General features: G+C 38.1%; 1 protein-coding gene across 1 annotated transcript in view; it reads right to left on the bottom strand.

The window, feature by feature from the left end:
- The window catches only part of LOC117297699, a 40,866-nt gene continuing 23,910 nt past the window's right edge, over positions 1-16,956 (bottom strand). Inside the window, exons 13-34 of the mRNA XM_033780845.1 lie at positions 16,597-16,743; positions 15,428-15,733; positions 14,472-14,780; positions 12,242-12,535; positions 11,919-12,059; positions 10,492-10,650; positions 10,048-10,151; positions 8,988-9,201; positions 8,538-8,649; positions 8,050-8,196; positions 7,516-7,705; positions 7,266-7,308; positions 5,990-6,156; positions 4,841-5,057; positions 4,198-4,308; positions 3,492-3,655; positions 3,080-3,193; positions 2,257-2,327; positions 1,879-1,919; positions 1,421-1,517; positions 647-752; positions 1-267 (exon numbers count right to left, since the gene is read on the bottom strand). Of these exons, the coding sequence (XP_033636736.1) occupies positions 196-267; positions 647-752; positions 1,421-1,517; positions 1,879-1,919; positions 2,257-2,327; positions 3,080-3,193; positions 3,492-3,655; positions 4,198-4,308; positions 4,841-5,057; positions 5,990-6,156; positions 7,266-7,308; positions 7,516-7,705; positions 8,050-8,196; positions 8,538-8,649; positions 8,988-9,201; positions 10,048-10,151; positions 10,492-10,650; positions 11,919-12,059; positions 12,242-12,535; positions 14,472-14,780; positions 15,428-15,733; positions 16,597-16,743 (3,326 nt within the window). The 3' untranslated portion in view covers positions 1-195. The remainder of the gene's footprint in view (positions 268-646; positions 753-1,420; positions 1,518-1,878; positions 1,920-2,256; positions 2,328-3,079; positions 3,194-3,491; positions 3,656-4,197; positions 4,309-4,840; positions 5,058-5,989; positions 6,157-7,265; positions 7,309-7,515; positions 7,706-8,049; positions 8,197-8,537; positions 8,650-8,987; positions 9,202-10,047; positions 10,152-10,491; positions 10,651-11,918; positions 12,060-12,241; positions 12,536-14,471; positions 14,781-15,427; positions 15,734-16,596; positions 16,744-16,956) is intronic.

Below are 16,956 nucleotides of genomic sequence, written 5' to 3'. Positions count from 1 at the left end.
TGTATGCACCCGTCAAGGAGTTTCAAAGAGCTGCAGCACGTGGAATAAAGCTGTTGTGACACCAGCTTTCGGCTCCATCTCTTCGCGCTAGTTTTGAAGAAAATTACTTAAATTCAGAAACTTGGGTAAAGAAGGTGCTGATCTGCTTCATCTATGCCCGGACGCGATTGTTGAGATCCAACGGGAGAAGTTGTTTTAGTTGTCATCTAACTCTGGTCTGATGACGCTGAAATTCTCGTAGTGTGGTCGCTGGAAGGCCATGTAGGTCTGCAGTAAACCATAAACCATTACATAACATTCAGCCGTTATTGAAATCGCCTGTTTCTTTGGCCAGGAAAAAGTATATGGCTTGCCGGAACAATATTATGTCAAGCAAGAAAAATGTTTATTTTTCAACGACACCATAAGCATTTTTTTATTGACACCATGGGTGTTGCCACATTAGGTAGTATCGACTAGCATCTTCAGGGTGTAAAAATAACACAAAAGTTGACGTTTTTGCAAAAATTAGTATTATTTTAACACCCTACGCTGTTACATTTGAATCTCTCATCGGTATTTATATGTGGCAACACCTATGGTGTCAATTTGAACACCCGATTTTTTAAAACTTGTTTTTGTGTGTGAAAATGATTGAATTACTCACGTGGTTAATCTGGCTTTCGTTCATTCCACTCAGGACCGTCACCAAGTCAGAGAAGGAGGGTCGGTTGGTTGGATTTTCTTCCCAGCATCGGATCATCAACATGTATCTGCAATCACGTTCCAATATTGAAAAGGTAACATTAAGTTATTCATATCCAACAAATTATTCAAGGGTTTGAGGCATTGCATGGTGAGGTATCAATATATATTTGGTTTGCGGTAACACCATGTGTCTGTCTTATTTGCCAGGTAGAGTTTGTTTCTTTAGAGAACTGTCTTGATATTATATTCTACTACCGCGGAGTAGATTTTTTGGATTTTTCGGGTGACTTCTCAGTTCTGAAAAGAACTGTCCTGCTTTTTAACTACTACCTGGACGGAAGGTAGAAAATCGGCTGGGACTACACTTTAGCTTTTAGGATCGTTTTTTTAATAACTTGTATACCACAAAGTGAGTTCTTAATAAGTCTCAACGTTTCGACTAGATTGCTCTAGTCATCGTCAGGAGACTGAATGTAGTGAAATATTATTTTCGATTTCTTTTGTGGTTGTATCTTGAATTATCTTCGCAAATTGACTTCATCCCCAAATAATTATATATTGTTACACTGTTGACATCAGCATAGTGAACATCCAGTTGTGAAAGGTAACGTTTCATTGGGTGCTTCAATTTGTATAATACAATCATCTTGTAAGATACACATCGCTGTTTTCCCCCATTATTTTGTCTTTCTTTTATTGATCTTTCTCTTCATTATTTTAAAACTATACGTACATTTTCTCGTCACAATTTTGTGGTTTTGACATACGATATCCATCGGTAAGTTGACTTGCCAAGTCTTTGGTTCTAATAGACGGATATGGTGTGCCACCTGCAAAATAGACATGATACAAACAAACAAAACAAATAAGTATATTAAAGCACTATACACAAATAAATTAAATTTATAACTGTGAATGTGAAAGTTTCAACATCCTTCACTCGTCATGAATAATAACAATAAAGAACAATTTATAAAGCGCAAAACATTAGCAGGTCGATTCCACCTCAAGGCGCTGGAACAAGTAAATAAAAGTCTGGACCAGACAAAAAGTAAAAAAAAAAAATAATGAGTTTTTTCCTTGTTATGTTGATGGTGAGAATTACTACACAAAAGAGAGGGTTTGAGCTGTCCAGAACAGACAATAGCTATAATGCATCTTATGAAAGGAAATTTAAACTCGATGTCTTACCCAAAGTTGCGATTTCCCATAAGAGAATGCCATAGGACCATCTGAAAAATAAGTAGTTAAGTATTGAGGTTAGTGTTGGAAATCTGTTATTTTTGAACAAAATCATTTGTAATGGTAAACCTAGGGGCCCGGGTACAAGTAATTGTTTTCATGAATTGTGGTCCATTATTGTGATTTTGATAGCAACATCCTTTGTAATCAGTGCAAATTGTCTGCTAATTTCGGCGACCCCCGAATGACGAAAGATTTACTAGCATTGTTTATTTGTTATTTTGTGTTGATGTAATTATTTGTTTGTTTTTATAATTAGCCCCCTACGGACATAAAGCCGTTAATAATTTCCCGAGGAATTCAACTCGGTGCTGAATGATAACTTACACATCGCTCTTGGTGGTGTAAGTCTTCAGCATAATAGACTCGATGGATAACCAGCGAGTTGGTACTCGTCTCTGTTTAAAAAGAAATAACGACAGCATATTCACCTTTAATGCATTTTTTTTTTTTTTTCCTTTTTCTTTTCAAAAAGAGAAATTATTTTTATGTGTTTTTCTCATTCAACTGACTAATCTTTAAAGAACTTGTAAACTTCCTGAAGACGAGCAGAGAATACTGTTCGAAACGTCGAGACTAAACCGGCTGTATTCAGAGCCACCACTCCTTCAAAAGAGTTTTTACCCATGGTTGTACCCGCAAGTTTACTATTCATATATTATTTTATAGTTGTTCATGAAGTAAATGGTGAATTCAAACTGAAGATTTTGTGGCCAGTTTGAAATAAAATGCTTGGCGGCCGGCTCTGAACAAAAAAAGGCCCTCATCCTCCTCTTTTTTACTTGGCCTAACTTTTGAGATACAGCATTCTGAAAACATTGTATTTGAAGTGGCCAAAATATTTTTGGGGTCGTTTACTTCAACATGGGCGACTTTGGGATGGGGCGACCGTACTTGTTAGAATCTAAAATACTTAATTAATCTAAATAAAACATCTAAATAAATTAATCACAACATTGGATAACAGGCCTGAAGCAATAGTTGCGTTTGCTTCCGGAGAAATTAGTCTTATTTTTGTTTATTATTCACCGGAAGAGGGCGCTAAATCGAATGTTTTTTAGGCTAAATTGGAAGGACCGTGCTAGTATTTACATCTTAATCAAAACAGGGTCTTGAAATGATGAAAACTGAATAAAATAAACAATTATACCATTGATGTTTGAACATAGATGTCCTCTCCCCGGGAAAGTCCAAAATCTGACACTTTTGCCACAAATCCACGGCCGAGTAGGATATTTCTGGCGGCCAAATCGCGATGGATGACCTGAAACTCAACAAAACACAAACGGCTCACTCTAAAAAAAAGCTCCCATTGACCTTGATGTCAGATAACACGGGTCCTGCAGTTTGACCCGGATTTGGGGTCATTGAACTGACGCAGATTTTGAATCCAAATCCCCGACCACGGGTCAAACCCACCGCCGGGACCCAAACTCGAGTAATTTTGACCCGCAAATGTTTAGGATGCAATTTATGAACACGGCAATACTTAACCAAAATAAATACCTTATTAGTAATTATTTGGCACCGTTATCATTTATAACAACATTATGATTATATACCGCTGACGATGCAAGATGTTCCATTCCCATGGCAACGTCAAGAGCAAATTTGATGAGTTGCTCTGACGTCAGAGATGGTTCAGAGTCGGTGTCCGGACGAGATGATCTTAAGTGATTACGCAAGTCACCGTTGGGAAGGTACTCCAACGCTACGTACAACACATCTACAACAAGTACACATTTGAAAATGTACATTAAATAAAATTTTTAAAATGGCCCTAATAAAAATTCCAGCCGGCAAAAACAAAACACAAAATTCCATTTTGGTTGACCTGTGTCCGGGTTTTAGCGCAGGCCCATCAACCCAAAATTTAAGTTAATTCTGACTCGGGAGTTTCGGGGGGTGTGGCGAGTTTACCCATTTAAATTAGTTTTGAGAAATCTGATCACTAGGCCCTGTACTCTTTTGGTAATGGCTCAAGACAAGTTAGCATAACAAATTACTAACTATCAAGCTGTGAAAGTGTAAAACTTTGTGAGAAACGACTCCCCCTGAAGTAATAATGGAGTTTTTAACAGACAGATAACCCTCTTAAACATTTTTCCAGGGATCTTAAAGCACATAACTAATGTGCAACAACGGTGCTCTTTCTTTAATTTTCTTACTTACAACTTCGATGACCAAAATGAGCCAAATTTTGCACAGATGATTTCTACTAAATGTGCACAGATTGCACTTGGGACAAATTCAAGAAGCTTAGATTACCTTGATGTTGGCAAGCACCTATGAGCGAGACGACATTGGGATGATATCCAATCTTGGTCATGGTTCGAAATTCCTCCAGAAAATCCTGTCTGTCAGTCGGGGAAGCTCGACCTTAAGATGCATTTCAGGATTAGGGCATACATAAACAAGTGTCATTAAGTAAAGGCTCCATCGTCAATATTGCTTAAAAAATACTTAAATCATGCAGATATTTTATGTCTTCATATATTTCGTTCCTGTTATGCTTTTGTACACTCTCAACCCGGGGTCAAAATGACCCAGAAATTTGTCAAAATTACGTATAATCCGAGTTAAAAAAAACCCACTATGTATCACTTTCAAAGTCAGTCTATCCCGACATTAGTTGCACGTCCCGTGAGCAACGTGAACGTGAACGTGAACGTCAGCAAAATTATGTCGTAAAAATTTCACGTTTTTAGCATACGTCAAGTTTTTCACGACAGGTACGTACGTGCGCGCAGACGTCGTAAGTTAGAGGGGAAAGTGCATCCAAAGTGGTGACATCACCTAGAAACAACACAATTTGTTGACGTTCACGTTCGTTTGCTTGCAGAAAGTGAAGCTTAACCTCCCTAATGAGTCAAAGTATAAAACACTTTCAACTGTCCAATACTTTGTATACCTTTCAATATCTTGATGGCACACTTGGTCCTTTGGCCGCCTTGGTCTACAGTTCCAGACCTCACTTCACCGAAGTTTCCCCTTCCCAGTACCGTACCATCAACGCCAAGATCGCGCCGGAGGATCTTCCATCGGACAGCCCATGAGGGCAGTCCTACATCCTCGTAAACAACAGCTTCTGTACTTGAATCCATCGTTACTTCATAATCTGTTGAATTCTGATTGGAATGTTAAAAATGGAAGTTCATATTATCAAGCCTTTAAAGTTTGCAGGAATATAAAGGACACCAAACACATTTAAGAAAAAATTTAAAAAACAAAACAAACAAAAACGAAAATTGCCCAAACTGCATAATTTTGGACGGATTCGCCACTTCATGAAAACAGCAACGACTGCCTATATACGTTGCGTTTGATTTTGAGATTTGGGCTTTAAAGGCAGTGGACACTATTGGTAGTTGTCAAAGACTAGCCTTCACAGCTGGTGTATCTCAACATATGCATAAAATAACTAACCTGTGAAGATTTGAGCTCAATCGGTCATCGAAGTTGCGAGATAATAATGAAAGAAAAAAACACCCTTGTCACACGAAGTTGCGTGCGTTTAGATGGTTGATTTCAAGACCTCAAGTTCTAAATCTGAGGTCTCGAAATCAAATTCGTAGAAAATTACTTCTTTCTCGAAAACAATGGCACTTTAGAGGGAGCCGTTTCTCACCATGTTTTATACCATCAACCTCTCCCCATTACTCGTTACCAAGTAAGGTTTATGCTAAAAATTATTTTGAGTAATTACCAATAGTGTCCACTGCCTTTAAAAAGTATTTGATGAAAATAATATAAATGAATTGGAAAGATGCTTCTTAAAGTAGAACAATTTACGCAATTGTGTGGCTTTCCTGATATATTTATTTTGAGAATATTACTAAAAGGACAGTGTTAGTTAAGGAAGTAAAATAGAAAACCGCAGTACGAGGGATATTTGTTTAGATCATTTTGTTTTACTTTCAAAACCTCTTTCCAAACATAAATGATAGTTAATTTATAAAATTGCCAACGGCAATAATATCCTCAAACCTTTGTGCAACTTGCATTGTCTGAAATGTTTTGAGCAAGCTAGGCCTATATATTGTTAAGTGTTTATCTTTACCATTTCCACTGGAGCACCAACTGTTCGAGTGTCCTGTGCATTGTGCGATTCACGTTTCACCTTTGACCTCATAACAAAAACAATCACCACAGCAACGGCAACTATCAGAAGCGTGCTTAAAAGACCGATTACAGCGAAGATAGCAACATTGTTCGATGGCGTTTCCCCTGAAATAAAGCCAAAAAGTTATATCAAAATGTATTTATTGAGAATAAATAATGCATATTATTTTGATTTTACCCGAACAACAATGTATGACTGGTTTTTTTATATACAGATTTCACAAAAGTTATCTGGTAAAAGCTGGAATGTGTCATTGGAAGAAAATTGTTGTGAGAGCCCAGATTGCTTGGTAAGTACAGTACTTCAAGAACTGATTATGTTTCAATCTTTTGCCTAACCCTGGGCGGCCCCTGCCAACAAAGAGTTTTGTCCGAATTAAAAAACTCCTGACAACACTTCGTTATTTTCACTGAAACGTAGTTATTTATACCCCCGTTCTGCGATGCTGCTACATTATGTCTTTGATCAAAATGCTATTTTAAAAATGCCAAATAGTTAAGCTTTGTGCTAAAAAATTTTTAAAGGGATGTTGCAGTGAATTCAAATAAAACAGTTAATTTTGCTGTCATTTATTTCTGATATATGTATTGAACATCAATAGAATGTGTTTTGTTTATTCCCGACATATCCGACTTGCGTAATTAGCAAATAAGTCATGCCCCCCTTTTGTGGATTGTTACCGCCCCCTACCATCGACGTCACGTCGGGAATTCAAACATATCGTCGGCAAAAAGAGTCTGGTCCCTAACTACACGCGCCTAGGTACCAGGCCACACAGTGCACACGTCTCTGTATGCACACGGCCAGGGGCCCGACGGCTCGGGTTACCGACATGACGTCACGTTTATGCAAATGAAGGCTCCCTTTTAGGGGCGGGGTGGGTTCCCATGATCTCTTGAAAACCATTTTTAAAATACTTGCGCATTTAATAAAAAATATATAAAAATATTTCAGGTTTAAAAAGTCATGTTTAATCGTTTAAATGAATAAACAAAAAATGCAGCCACCCTTTAAACTAATGAATGAATGAATGAAGTTCAAATAGGATAACAAAACTATGGTACGCATGTTTATTCGAATGAGTTCAAACTCTTTAAATCCCACGGATAGTCCATTATAGAATGATCCGCCTACATAGTATGTGACATACATTAACGGTTCAATACAATCATTAAAACAATGTTCAACGTTTCCACGTGCTGTGTTTCCTTACCCGTTTGGATTGATTGCATCAGTGGACTAGTAGAATAAACTTCCTGCATCGAAAAATTTGGTGGTCAATTTATCAATAACATCTAATACGACAGTAAATTCAAAATTATTTCAATTCCTTTGATTCATTCAGCAAAGTAAATCACTGTCTTCGATTTAAGAGTTGAATTCCGAAAATAACAAAAGTAAACGGACTTGTTGAAACAAAAAGTGTTTTAAAATACTTTTGAATCACAAAATCCATGATTTACCGTTCCATTGTCGAATACACTATAAGCTCTCAAGAAAGCTGTGTATCTCGTATTTGGTTTCAAAGCGCCATTATCACCGACATGTTCCCGCTTCGACTGTCTTCGTTTCCGCCTTGAAAGGTTACCTCCTCCGCAAGACGTCAAGCCCCCTACTCCAATCTCAACCTCCATACTGTCAGTGATTTCGCTTCTGATGTCAAAATTATAACATTATGAACGGAAAACACGAATTCTTGCAAAATGCTATAAAGATTAGGCCACTATGACGGGTCTAATACTTTACACGATACGGTGAGTTGTAACATGAATGTCTGAAACATACATTATTGAAAAGGTGCTCGTTACTTTCGGTTTATTCCTTACACGATGTTATGTGTTTCATTTAAACACGACTTGTCATAAATAAGCATAGTGGCGGTAATCAACTAGTTTTTATTTCGTTTTAGGGGGCGAACAAATCATGGATAACTAAGTCACCTTGAAACATTTTATAAGTGATACTGATTTTGAATATTAAAATTTGATTTGAGTCACCCTGTGAACACCACGGCAACGTAAGGCGCCATTGACTCCTGTGCTTCCTGGTAGGTTCCGAGTTGATCCGGATGGTACAAGATATCAGGAACCTTTCCATCGATGCCTTCATTTCTGTTGAGCTGCACCAAAGTTAACTCCAAACAGCTTTTATGAGCAAGAAAATGCACACCAACTGATAAGTTATACTTGGCTAAGATGTCTGAATATCATACTGGGTGGTTTTGAATTTGAAAATGCTGTTGAAACTTGTTGACATGAACAACCATCGGTGTATGTCTTGATGTGTCCAAAGTACCTCCATGATGTGTCATAGGTGTTTTGTTGGGTTTGGTTTTGATTTTAAGTTGTTTTCGTAATGAGTCTTCGATTCGGAAGTCGCCACCCCTTCCCTGCGTTTATACATTATGTTGATTGAATTACGATTTGTGTAATGTTGGTTGTGAACCATGACCTTTGGTTGGTGAACCCTGACCTGGGTCAATTACCTTATTGGTCCATTTTGTTGGCTGGTGGGTGCAACTACTACCTTGAATGAACTGTCGGTTACCGAGTCCAGTAAATAATCAGATACCACTGGACGTGCTGGTGCTTGAGGGGCTGAATTGTTAAAACGGAGATAAAGAGAGTAAATTATCTCGTCCAAAGACACAAGTGCAACAACCGGGACTCGAACCCACACCCAGAAACACCAGATCAGAAACACCAGAGGTTAAGTCTGGTGCTCGGCAACGACACAGCACGCCACAAAGTCTCTTTAAACACGTACCAACTCATAACAGTTAATAGTCCAAACATGCAAACAACAATCTTCTGTGCATTTCGAACGAGACAAATATTTAGAACACAACCTCTAAAACACAACTTGTTGCACAAAATGATGAATAAAACTAGACACTAACTAAAACCTTTTGGTAATGTTTTCCTATTTGATTTACCTGAAGGTGGAGAATTACATGTGGCGACGGTCGTTTCACTTTGGGGTCCCTTTCCAACGGTTGTTGAAGCGGTGATTGCAAACCTGTACTGAGCGTACGCCTGAAGATCGATTTTGTCGATAGAGTACGACCTTTGATCTCCTAAAATTTCAACTGTATCAGTCTTACTCAAGTCTGGATCCAGACCATCATAGAAGTGCGCAAGCCTAGAAATCTGTCAAGAAAAAAGTAAAACATGAATACAATTATTTAGAGAGACATTATCACCATCTCATCCTATTTTGTGTGTTTTTGATTATTTTAAATTCAAAATGCAATTTGGTGGAAATTTGCTGAATGTTTTCAAATAAACCACGAACCAACCTAATCTAGAAAAATAACCAAAACTGACGATAAGTTTGGCGTGTGTCGCAATCGACAATGTGAGACTGGGACTAAACTGAGCAATCCAGTGCAACAGTTTCCCAAGTCAGGCATTGAACTTCGTTCTTGACAGGGCCCAGCAAGTTTCCCCTGGTAAAGGGTACTTCTATGAATTGAGTGAGGATAAAAAAAAAATTGTATTGGAACTTTGCCAAAAAGGCACCAGATTAAAAGCACAGGGCACCACGGCAATTGATGTGGGTGCAGTGGGTTATTTTAAGGCCTGCCAGGTGGCAACCGGGTTGGTGGAAGCAGCCTGGTGTGGCGCTTTAGGTTGCCTTAAAGGACATCCTTAAAGGGCAGCTTAAAGAGCATGGGGCATCAGTCAGTTCCCATCGAAGATGTCCTTGTGCAGGCGACCATCATATAATAATGCTATAGTAAGTTTCCATCTAAAATTGCAGTCCAGTGAGACTAGACAGGGCAAGATGTCCATACTTAGCGTATAGAGCAACCAAAATGAAAGATCATAAAGTTTGAGATTCGCAGAATATACAAGTAAAAAAAAAAATTTGATTCTCAGTTCTATAGTTTGCGATTCTATCAAAACCAATTCCAAGACAAGATTTTCTGTTGTCAAGCTGATAAATACTTGTTTTTTGATGACAATAATCTATAGCAGACAATAATACCTTACCTTGTATGTCATGATGATGCCATTCTCCCTTTGAGGTCGATCCCAAGTGACGACACACGTCTTGCCCGTGCTGTTCAATTTAACATTGAGTGGAGATGTTGGTGCTTAAAAAAAATAAAATAAAGCAATTAGCTTGTTGTAAACATGAATGCCAGACGACAATAATCGGCGTTGTAAAAATTCTAAAAAACGATTCTCCCAACCTGTTTTTTTGACGATTCCTGGTGTTCCTTCATCTATGCCTTTCCTGAGTTATTTTTTCTGAGACTATCTTCTTCCATTATCAGGCCACAAACGCCAGGTTGTGGCTTCATTTATTCTCCAAAACTTTGTTATTATTCAGATTGGGTTCTACTTAACTCACACTACTCATGCGTGTCATTTTTTTCTCTTCTGTTATACTCTTTGGTTTTATTTCCTTGATTTTCCCGAGTTAATACTTACTGGATTCAGCCGTTTTCTCGGTAATTGTCATTGAATCTTCTCCCATCAGCTGAACTAAATCTTCCTCGTTGAATGCAGTTACAAAAAGGTTGTAATTTGTGAAGGGATTCAGTCCAGTTACATTGAGGAAGAGAGGTGCTGGATTACCAGGACCTGAAGCTACAGATTCAGTGTAACGTGGAAAAGATTATTCTCTGTAAATGACATTTACTCATGATGAGTATTCAAGAAACAAAGTCATCTTGACAAAATAAACCACCTGTTTACTTCTCTACGAATTTCATAGGGCTACTTAAAGGCTGTGGACACTATTGGTAATTGTCAAAGACCAGTCTTCTCAATTGGTGTATCTTAACATATGCATAAAAAAACAAACCTGTGAAAATTTGAGCTCAATCGGTCGTTCGAAGTTGCAAGATAATAATGAAAGAAAAAACACCTTGTCACACGAAGTTGTGTGCTTTCAGATGCTTGATTTCGAGACCTCAAATTCTAAATCTGAGGTCTCGAAATCAAACTCGTGGAAAATTACTTCTTTCGCGAAAACTACTCCACTTCAGAGGAAGCTGTTTCTCACAATGTTTTATATTACCAACCTCTCCCCATTATTTGTTACCAAGTAAGGTGTTATGCTAATAAATATTTTGAGTAATTACCAATAGTGTCCACTGCCTTTAAAAAGGCACTGGTCACTATTGGTAATACTGTCAAAGACCACTCTTCTCACTTGGTGTATACAACATGCATACAATAACAAACCTGTGAACATTTGGGATCAATTGGTCATTAAAGTTGCGAAAGAATAATGGAAGAAAAAAACAGCATTTTCGCACAAGTTGTGTGCTTTCAGATGCCTTGAGTTTGAGACCTCAGCTGAATTCAATTAAAATATTTTAGTGAGAAATGATTTCTTTCTCAAAAACTATGTTACTTCCGAGGGAGCAGTTTCTCACAATGTTTATACTATCGCCAGCTCTCAATTGCTCAAGTAAGTTTTTATGCTAACAATTATTTTGAGTAATTACCAATAGTGTCCAGTGCCTTTAAGCAACAATTAATATTGCTTAACGGTGTTCTGTTTAGGAAAAAAAGCAGGATACCAGTTACAATTGGTACACGTGAAATGGTATTTTGGCTGGTAACTTTAATTTAGTAAGCAAAAATTGTTTACTAATTTTGCTTTTTACCCATACACCGATGTGTGAATAGCAATGTACATGTATACTCAGTGCTTCCCCCCCCCCCCCGAGTCCTGTGAACAAATATCACAGGCATGTTACTCGGGTGGGATTCGAACCGACGACCCTTGCAATTCTGGAGCAGTGTCTTACCAACTAGCTAATTTGTTTGTGCTTTAGGCAGCTCTATGAAATCAGGCCCTGATCATCGTGATCAGAACAAAAGTCCAACAATGAGCCATGACTTACTCTGGTAGGTTTCTACTACTCCTTCAACTGTTACACGATACGATGCTATAGTTCCTCTCTTCATTTCAGGTTCTTCCCATGCTACAGTAAGACTCTCAGAAGTGGCTTCGGTTACTTCTGGGTTTCGAGGCGCACTTGGGGCTATACACAAAACGTAAACAAAAACGGGTTAATGAAAATGTTATTCTGAATTGTACTTCAGATTGTTTCCATGTCTGTTTAACCCTGTGGAATGCACCGGTAACTCCCAATCACAATATTAATTTTGCTTTGAAAATGATTATACTGTGTGTGTGTGTGTGTGTGTGTGTGTGTGTTCTTACCAGCTTGTTCGGATGTAACTGAAGTGATTAGTACAGAAGGTATACCATTTCCAACTCTGTTCCTACAAGTAACTCGTATTGAGTATAAAGTGAAGGCTTCCAATCCAGTTACTTGATGTGCCTGAGACTGTTGGGAAGGACCCGGTGTAGATTCCATCCATATGCCACTTGGATCTACTCTATACTCCACTATACATGTGAATAGTAGATTACCATCATATGTTACTACCCAAGTCACATCAATTGCCTCGGAGCTCACAGGAGTGGCAGCCACGGGGCCTACCTCTGGAACCTCTGTAAAAGCACAAAATGGGTGTGACAGAACAAAAATCAACATCAACTTCGAAAGTTAATCAACCATTTTAATACATTCCTGAACTGCATTTTGTTATGTTTTTACCATGAGAAGGACAATCATGTGAGAGTTTTGACTTTGAGGTCCATAATTTCTATTATAACACCCCTTACAAGTATTCTGCCTACTCATTGATTTAGAGCCCGTCACATGACATGTCTTAGTTTTGCTAGACGACTGCCGTGTGATAGTGCGTCGGTTTGCCGTGCGCTAGTCCGAAGACTAGCACACGGCGTGCAGTACCCAGACGTCCGTTGAGTGTACGAGGATGATAAATTAATAGTCTGTAACCATTTCGGATTGCACGACACTACATGCAGCACAGTAAAAGTTTTTGCAATCTGTATTCGCGTCGTCCGTGGATTCAGGTCTGTAACTTAATAATAATAGTACAGTATTTAGAAACATTGGGGTGTTATAAAACAAATATTGACTGCTTTTACTGGTGCAATGGTTAAAACTATGACTCCCTCTGTGATCCCCGAACCATTCCATTTTCCCTCGGCTGCGCCTTGGGAAAATAGAACGCTCCGGGGATCACCTCGGGAGTCATAGTATTAACCATAGCACTCGAAGCAGTCAATATTTGTATACTGTGATACTGCAAACCTGTTATCACAAATACTATATTTTATTTTAGTGAAAGAAAGCAATGATGTTATCTCAAGGTCACATCATAAGACTTCTGATCTTGTTCTGGTTACTTGTAAATCACATTTCCTGAACTCTTTCAGTGCCAAAGTCGTACATGTTTGATTAATTTCATGTATTCCGAAAGCACCATAATGGTACATGTACAGATGTACTGGTAGATTCTGCTTTACATGTACATGTATACTCAAAAAGTGTTATTAAACACACGTGTTTTACCAATGATTTACATTTATCACTAGAGGGCATTATCACTCGGGAAATACTACTGACTTTCGGATGTAACAAGGCACTACCAATCAGCAGAATACATTTGGTTTGGTGCAAAGGATATTTTGGTTCATATATACATACAATAACCCATATCTGCCAAGCTGCGTGTTAAACCGTAGTAAAAAAAAAACTGCTACAAACGCAGAGCTTCGTGGCGAAATTTTTGCTTGTTACGCTCCTCGTTATTGGAAAACCCCTTTGGACAGTTTATAGACTGATAAATGTATCCCACAATCTTTTTGCTTCAACATACACTACAGTTTTTTTGCCATACTTCGCCGAGTTTCATGTAAATTTTGATCAATGTTTGAGCTGAATTTTTTCCGATAAGACAGAGACAATTTTCAAGGAAAACATTTTGTTGTTGACTGTTATACATGTAATGTCAAATGGTACATGTACACTAACGTGACGACAAGTTATGTATCATTTTGAAGCTTAGGAAACACTCTGTCCAGCCACGATACTCTTTTCAAATTTGGTTTATGATCAGTATTTTTGATTGTCCAAGAAGCAACCCTTTTTTATTCTTCAGTTGTTCAAGTTTCCACAAAACTGTAAATCATTATGGCACATACATGTATAAAGTGAGACGAGTTTGAAATCATACAACAGCGAATTTTGTCCTCTTTTCAATGGTATAATACAACGTGTTTATGTCGGCGATTACGTTATTTATTAGATAAATGTTTCCAAATGTGAAAAAAAAAAAATCCAAAAGTGTGTGTGCAGGCGCTTAGGCACATACATTCTTAAACACTGAGGCAGATTTGGTTTACATGTGACTTTTATTATAACTTACTATAAAGTTGTGCAAAACCAATCAATGACCTTATCTTTAGTGGTCATAACACACAACTTTCTGTTAGTAAGATAGGAAATTAATATCAATGTAGTTTCAACCAATCAATTATTAGTCATTATTTAAATTTCATCATTAATTCTCCTTACCTATGATGACAACTTCTGCAAGCTTTTCATCCTTTTCATCTGTTAAATCATTTTGAGTCTCACACTTGTAACTTCCACCGTCATCTCTGATAAGATTCCTCACAGATAAAGAACTGGTCAGTCGCCCCTGGCCGACGTCCAATGAGTATGAAACTGAGTATTTCAAGTTATCGTTTACGATCACCATTGAGTCAGGATCATACCAGGTGATAGTTGGAGCAGGATCTGCATACACTATGCAGTCAACTGAGACAGTTGCCATTAATTCACCTTCTACCTTTTCAGTGACCGAAATGATTCGTCCAGGTGCTAGAAAAAAATTAAAAAGACAACTTTTATAATTCATAATCAGTGGACAGCCATTCTGGGTAGAGATTTGTCATACTTTGAGTATTATTGTGCAGTTATAATCAATTTGAGGCCAACACTGTACTTAAATTGTTTTATCTTCCAGTTTGCGCTAATCCACCAATCACAAGCTCAAATTGGAGGGTGGTATAAAAAGATATAACCTACTTTCAGTTTTAATATTGAACACTGCGTATTGTTATTGTCAAGGCCCCATGCTCGTCATACGGACAGTGCAAAAATAACATTGTAAACTTTGTGCGTGCATGCTGTCTGTTGCACGTTTAATACACGTGAAACTGGAAAGCAGGGGTATTGAGCAATATACCCTGTTATACCAGAAAACAAAAAATGTTTAGGGGCTGGTTCATGACAGCGAGGGAAAATAATTGGGAATTAACACATACATCAGTGATTTTATGCTGGCTGTGGGGATATCAGTTGCCTTTAACACCACAAAAGAGAAAAGTTCTGTGACACAGGACATTTGTTTCTGCGCCGCGTGAAAGATCCTGTTTGAATTTGACCAACAATCTTGGTCAAGACAACTGTTGCCCGAGACCGAGGACCCTAGTTTGACTTTGTCGAGTTAAAAATGTTTGACTTACCAAGAACATCCAAGGTGACATCTCCGTGTTCCGTCAAAGGTACTCCATTAATCCTGGTTGTAGCTGTGCATCTATATGTACCACTGTCTGCCAGAGAGATGTCATTTAGAGTCCGCTCATATCTGCCTTCAGAGGGATTGCTTAATGTTGTACTCGGTATCTGTGCGCCATTTTGAAAAGTGATATCAACTGACCCATCAAGATCCCTTGAATGGAGGTTGACGGAACAAACTAATGCTACGTTGTCTACTCCTGGTGTGTCCAGGACGGGAAAGGGGTCCGATGTCAATGTAACAAGGAGATCACCTGTTCCATACAAACAAAGTATCACAATAATATGATTAATATAAGACTGGTATTAAATGCTTGGGTCAACTTGTATGACCTGCATTTAATAGTTTTACAGAAAATATGAAAAAGAGGACCATTTAACAAACCATTTAACTTCACTAAAGGGCAGCATTTCTCAAAAAAAAAAATGCATATAAATAAAAATATATTTTTCACTTATGTATTTGTAGGGATCCGCCAAGTGCGCCCTCATTGTTTCTAAGAAGTATACTTTTACGATTGTCATGTGACGATCTTTCTCTTTTTAAATAGCTTCGTTGTTTGAAGAGCACATTTTATTTGAGTGGTAATTTTCTGTAATTTTATAGGGAGCATGGCTCTGGCCATGCTCCTGTTATGGGAGCGGTAGGGTCATAGAGCTTTCTGTGAGTATTGTTTTATGCTTAAACCCTCATATACCTGAATTAGTGTGATTTTTAGGGTAATGTTTGGATCGGATTATTTATAGATCGTGTGTAGTGCGTCCGTCCGTGTGTGTGTAGCATGGAAGCCACATGTTTGACCTCTTTGTGAACTTTCATTGTGCATTGTGTAACTGTAATGTATATGCATACTGTAGTGTTGTAACTTTTGTTTGTGTGCTATGGGTTTAATGAAATAAACCTACACAGGAGAAGTTTATTATCGCATTGACATCATTGGCTTGTTCATTTATTATCGTTGATTGTATTTTGGCGAATGCTCGTCCTTTATTAATTACAGGACCGGCTCTCCCTTACCGCGTCTCTACATAATTACCTTTTGGAAACCACATATAACTAATAAATTATTAGCCAAGTATGCTTCAAATGTTTGTGAACACATTAAGAGTAACTTACTTTTATCACAAGCTTTTCCTGGAAATTCTTGATCACAGCTGCATGTACCGTCAACATTGTTACACATGACATCATTTAGTGCAGGTACTGGTGCTACACACGTACAAACCTGAGTACATCCTAATCCATAGTAACCCTGATTGCAGACTGGGAAAGTTACAAACACATAAGTAGTTAATCTTTTAAACCAGAGCTATGTAGTAACTATAGGGAGCTAAGACATGATTCCAGACGTGCTACCGTCTGAAGCCGTCTAGGCCCAGATGTTCATGGTGTTATGCAAGATTGAGAAGCTATGTAGTAACTATAGGGAGCTCAGACATGATTCCAGACGTGCTACCGTCTGAAGCCGTCTAGGCC

Source organism: Asterias rubens, chromosome 12, assembly GCF_902459465.1.
Source record: "Asterias rubens chromosome 12, eAstRub1.3, whole genome shotgun sequence".
Lineage (NCBI taxonomy): Eukaryota > Metazoa > Echinodermata > Asteroidea > Forcipulatida > Asteriidae > Asterias > Asterias rubens.
This window is presented reverse-complemented; position numbering and strand designations above follow the sequence as displayed.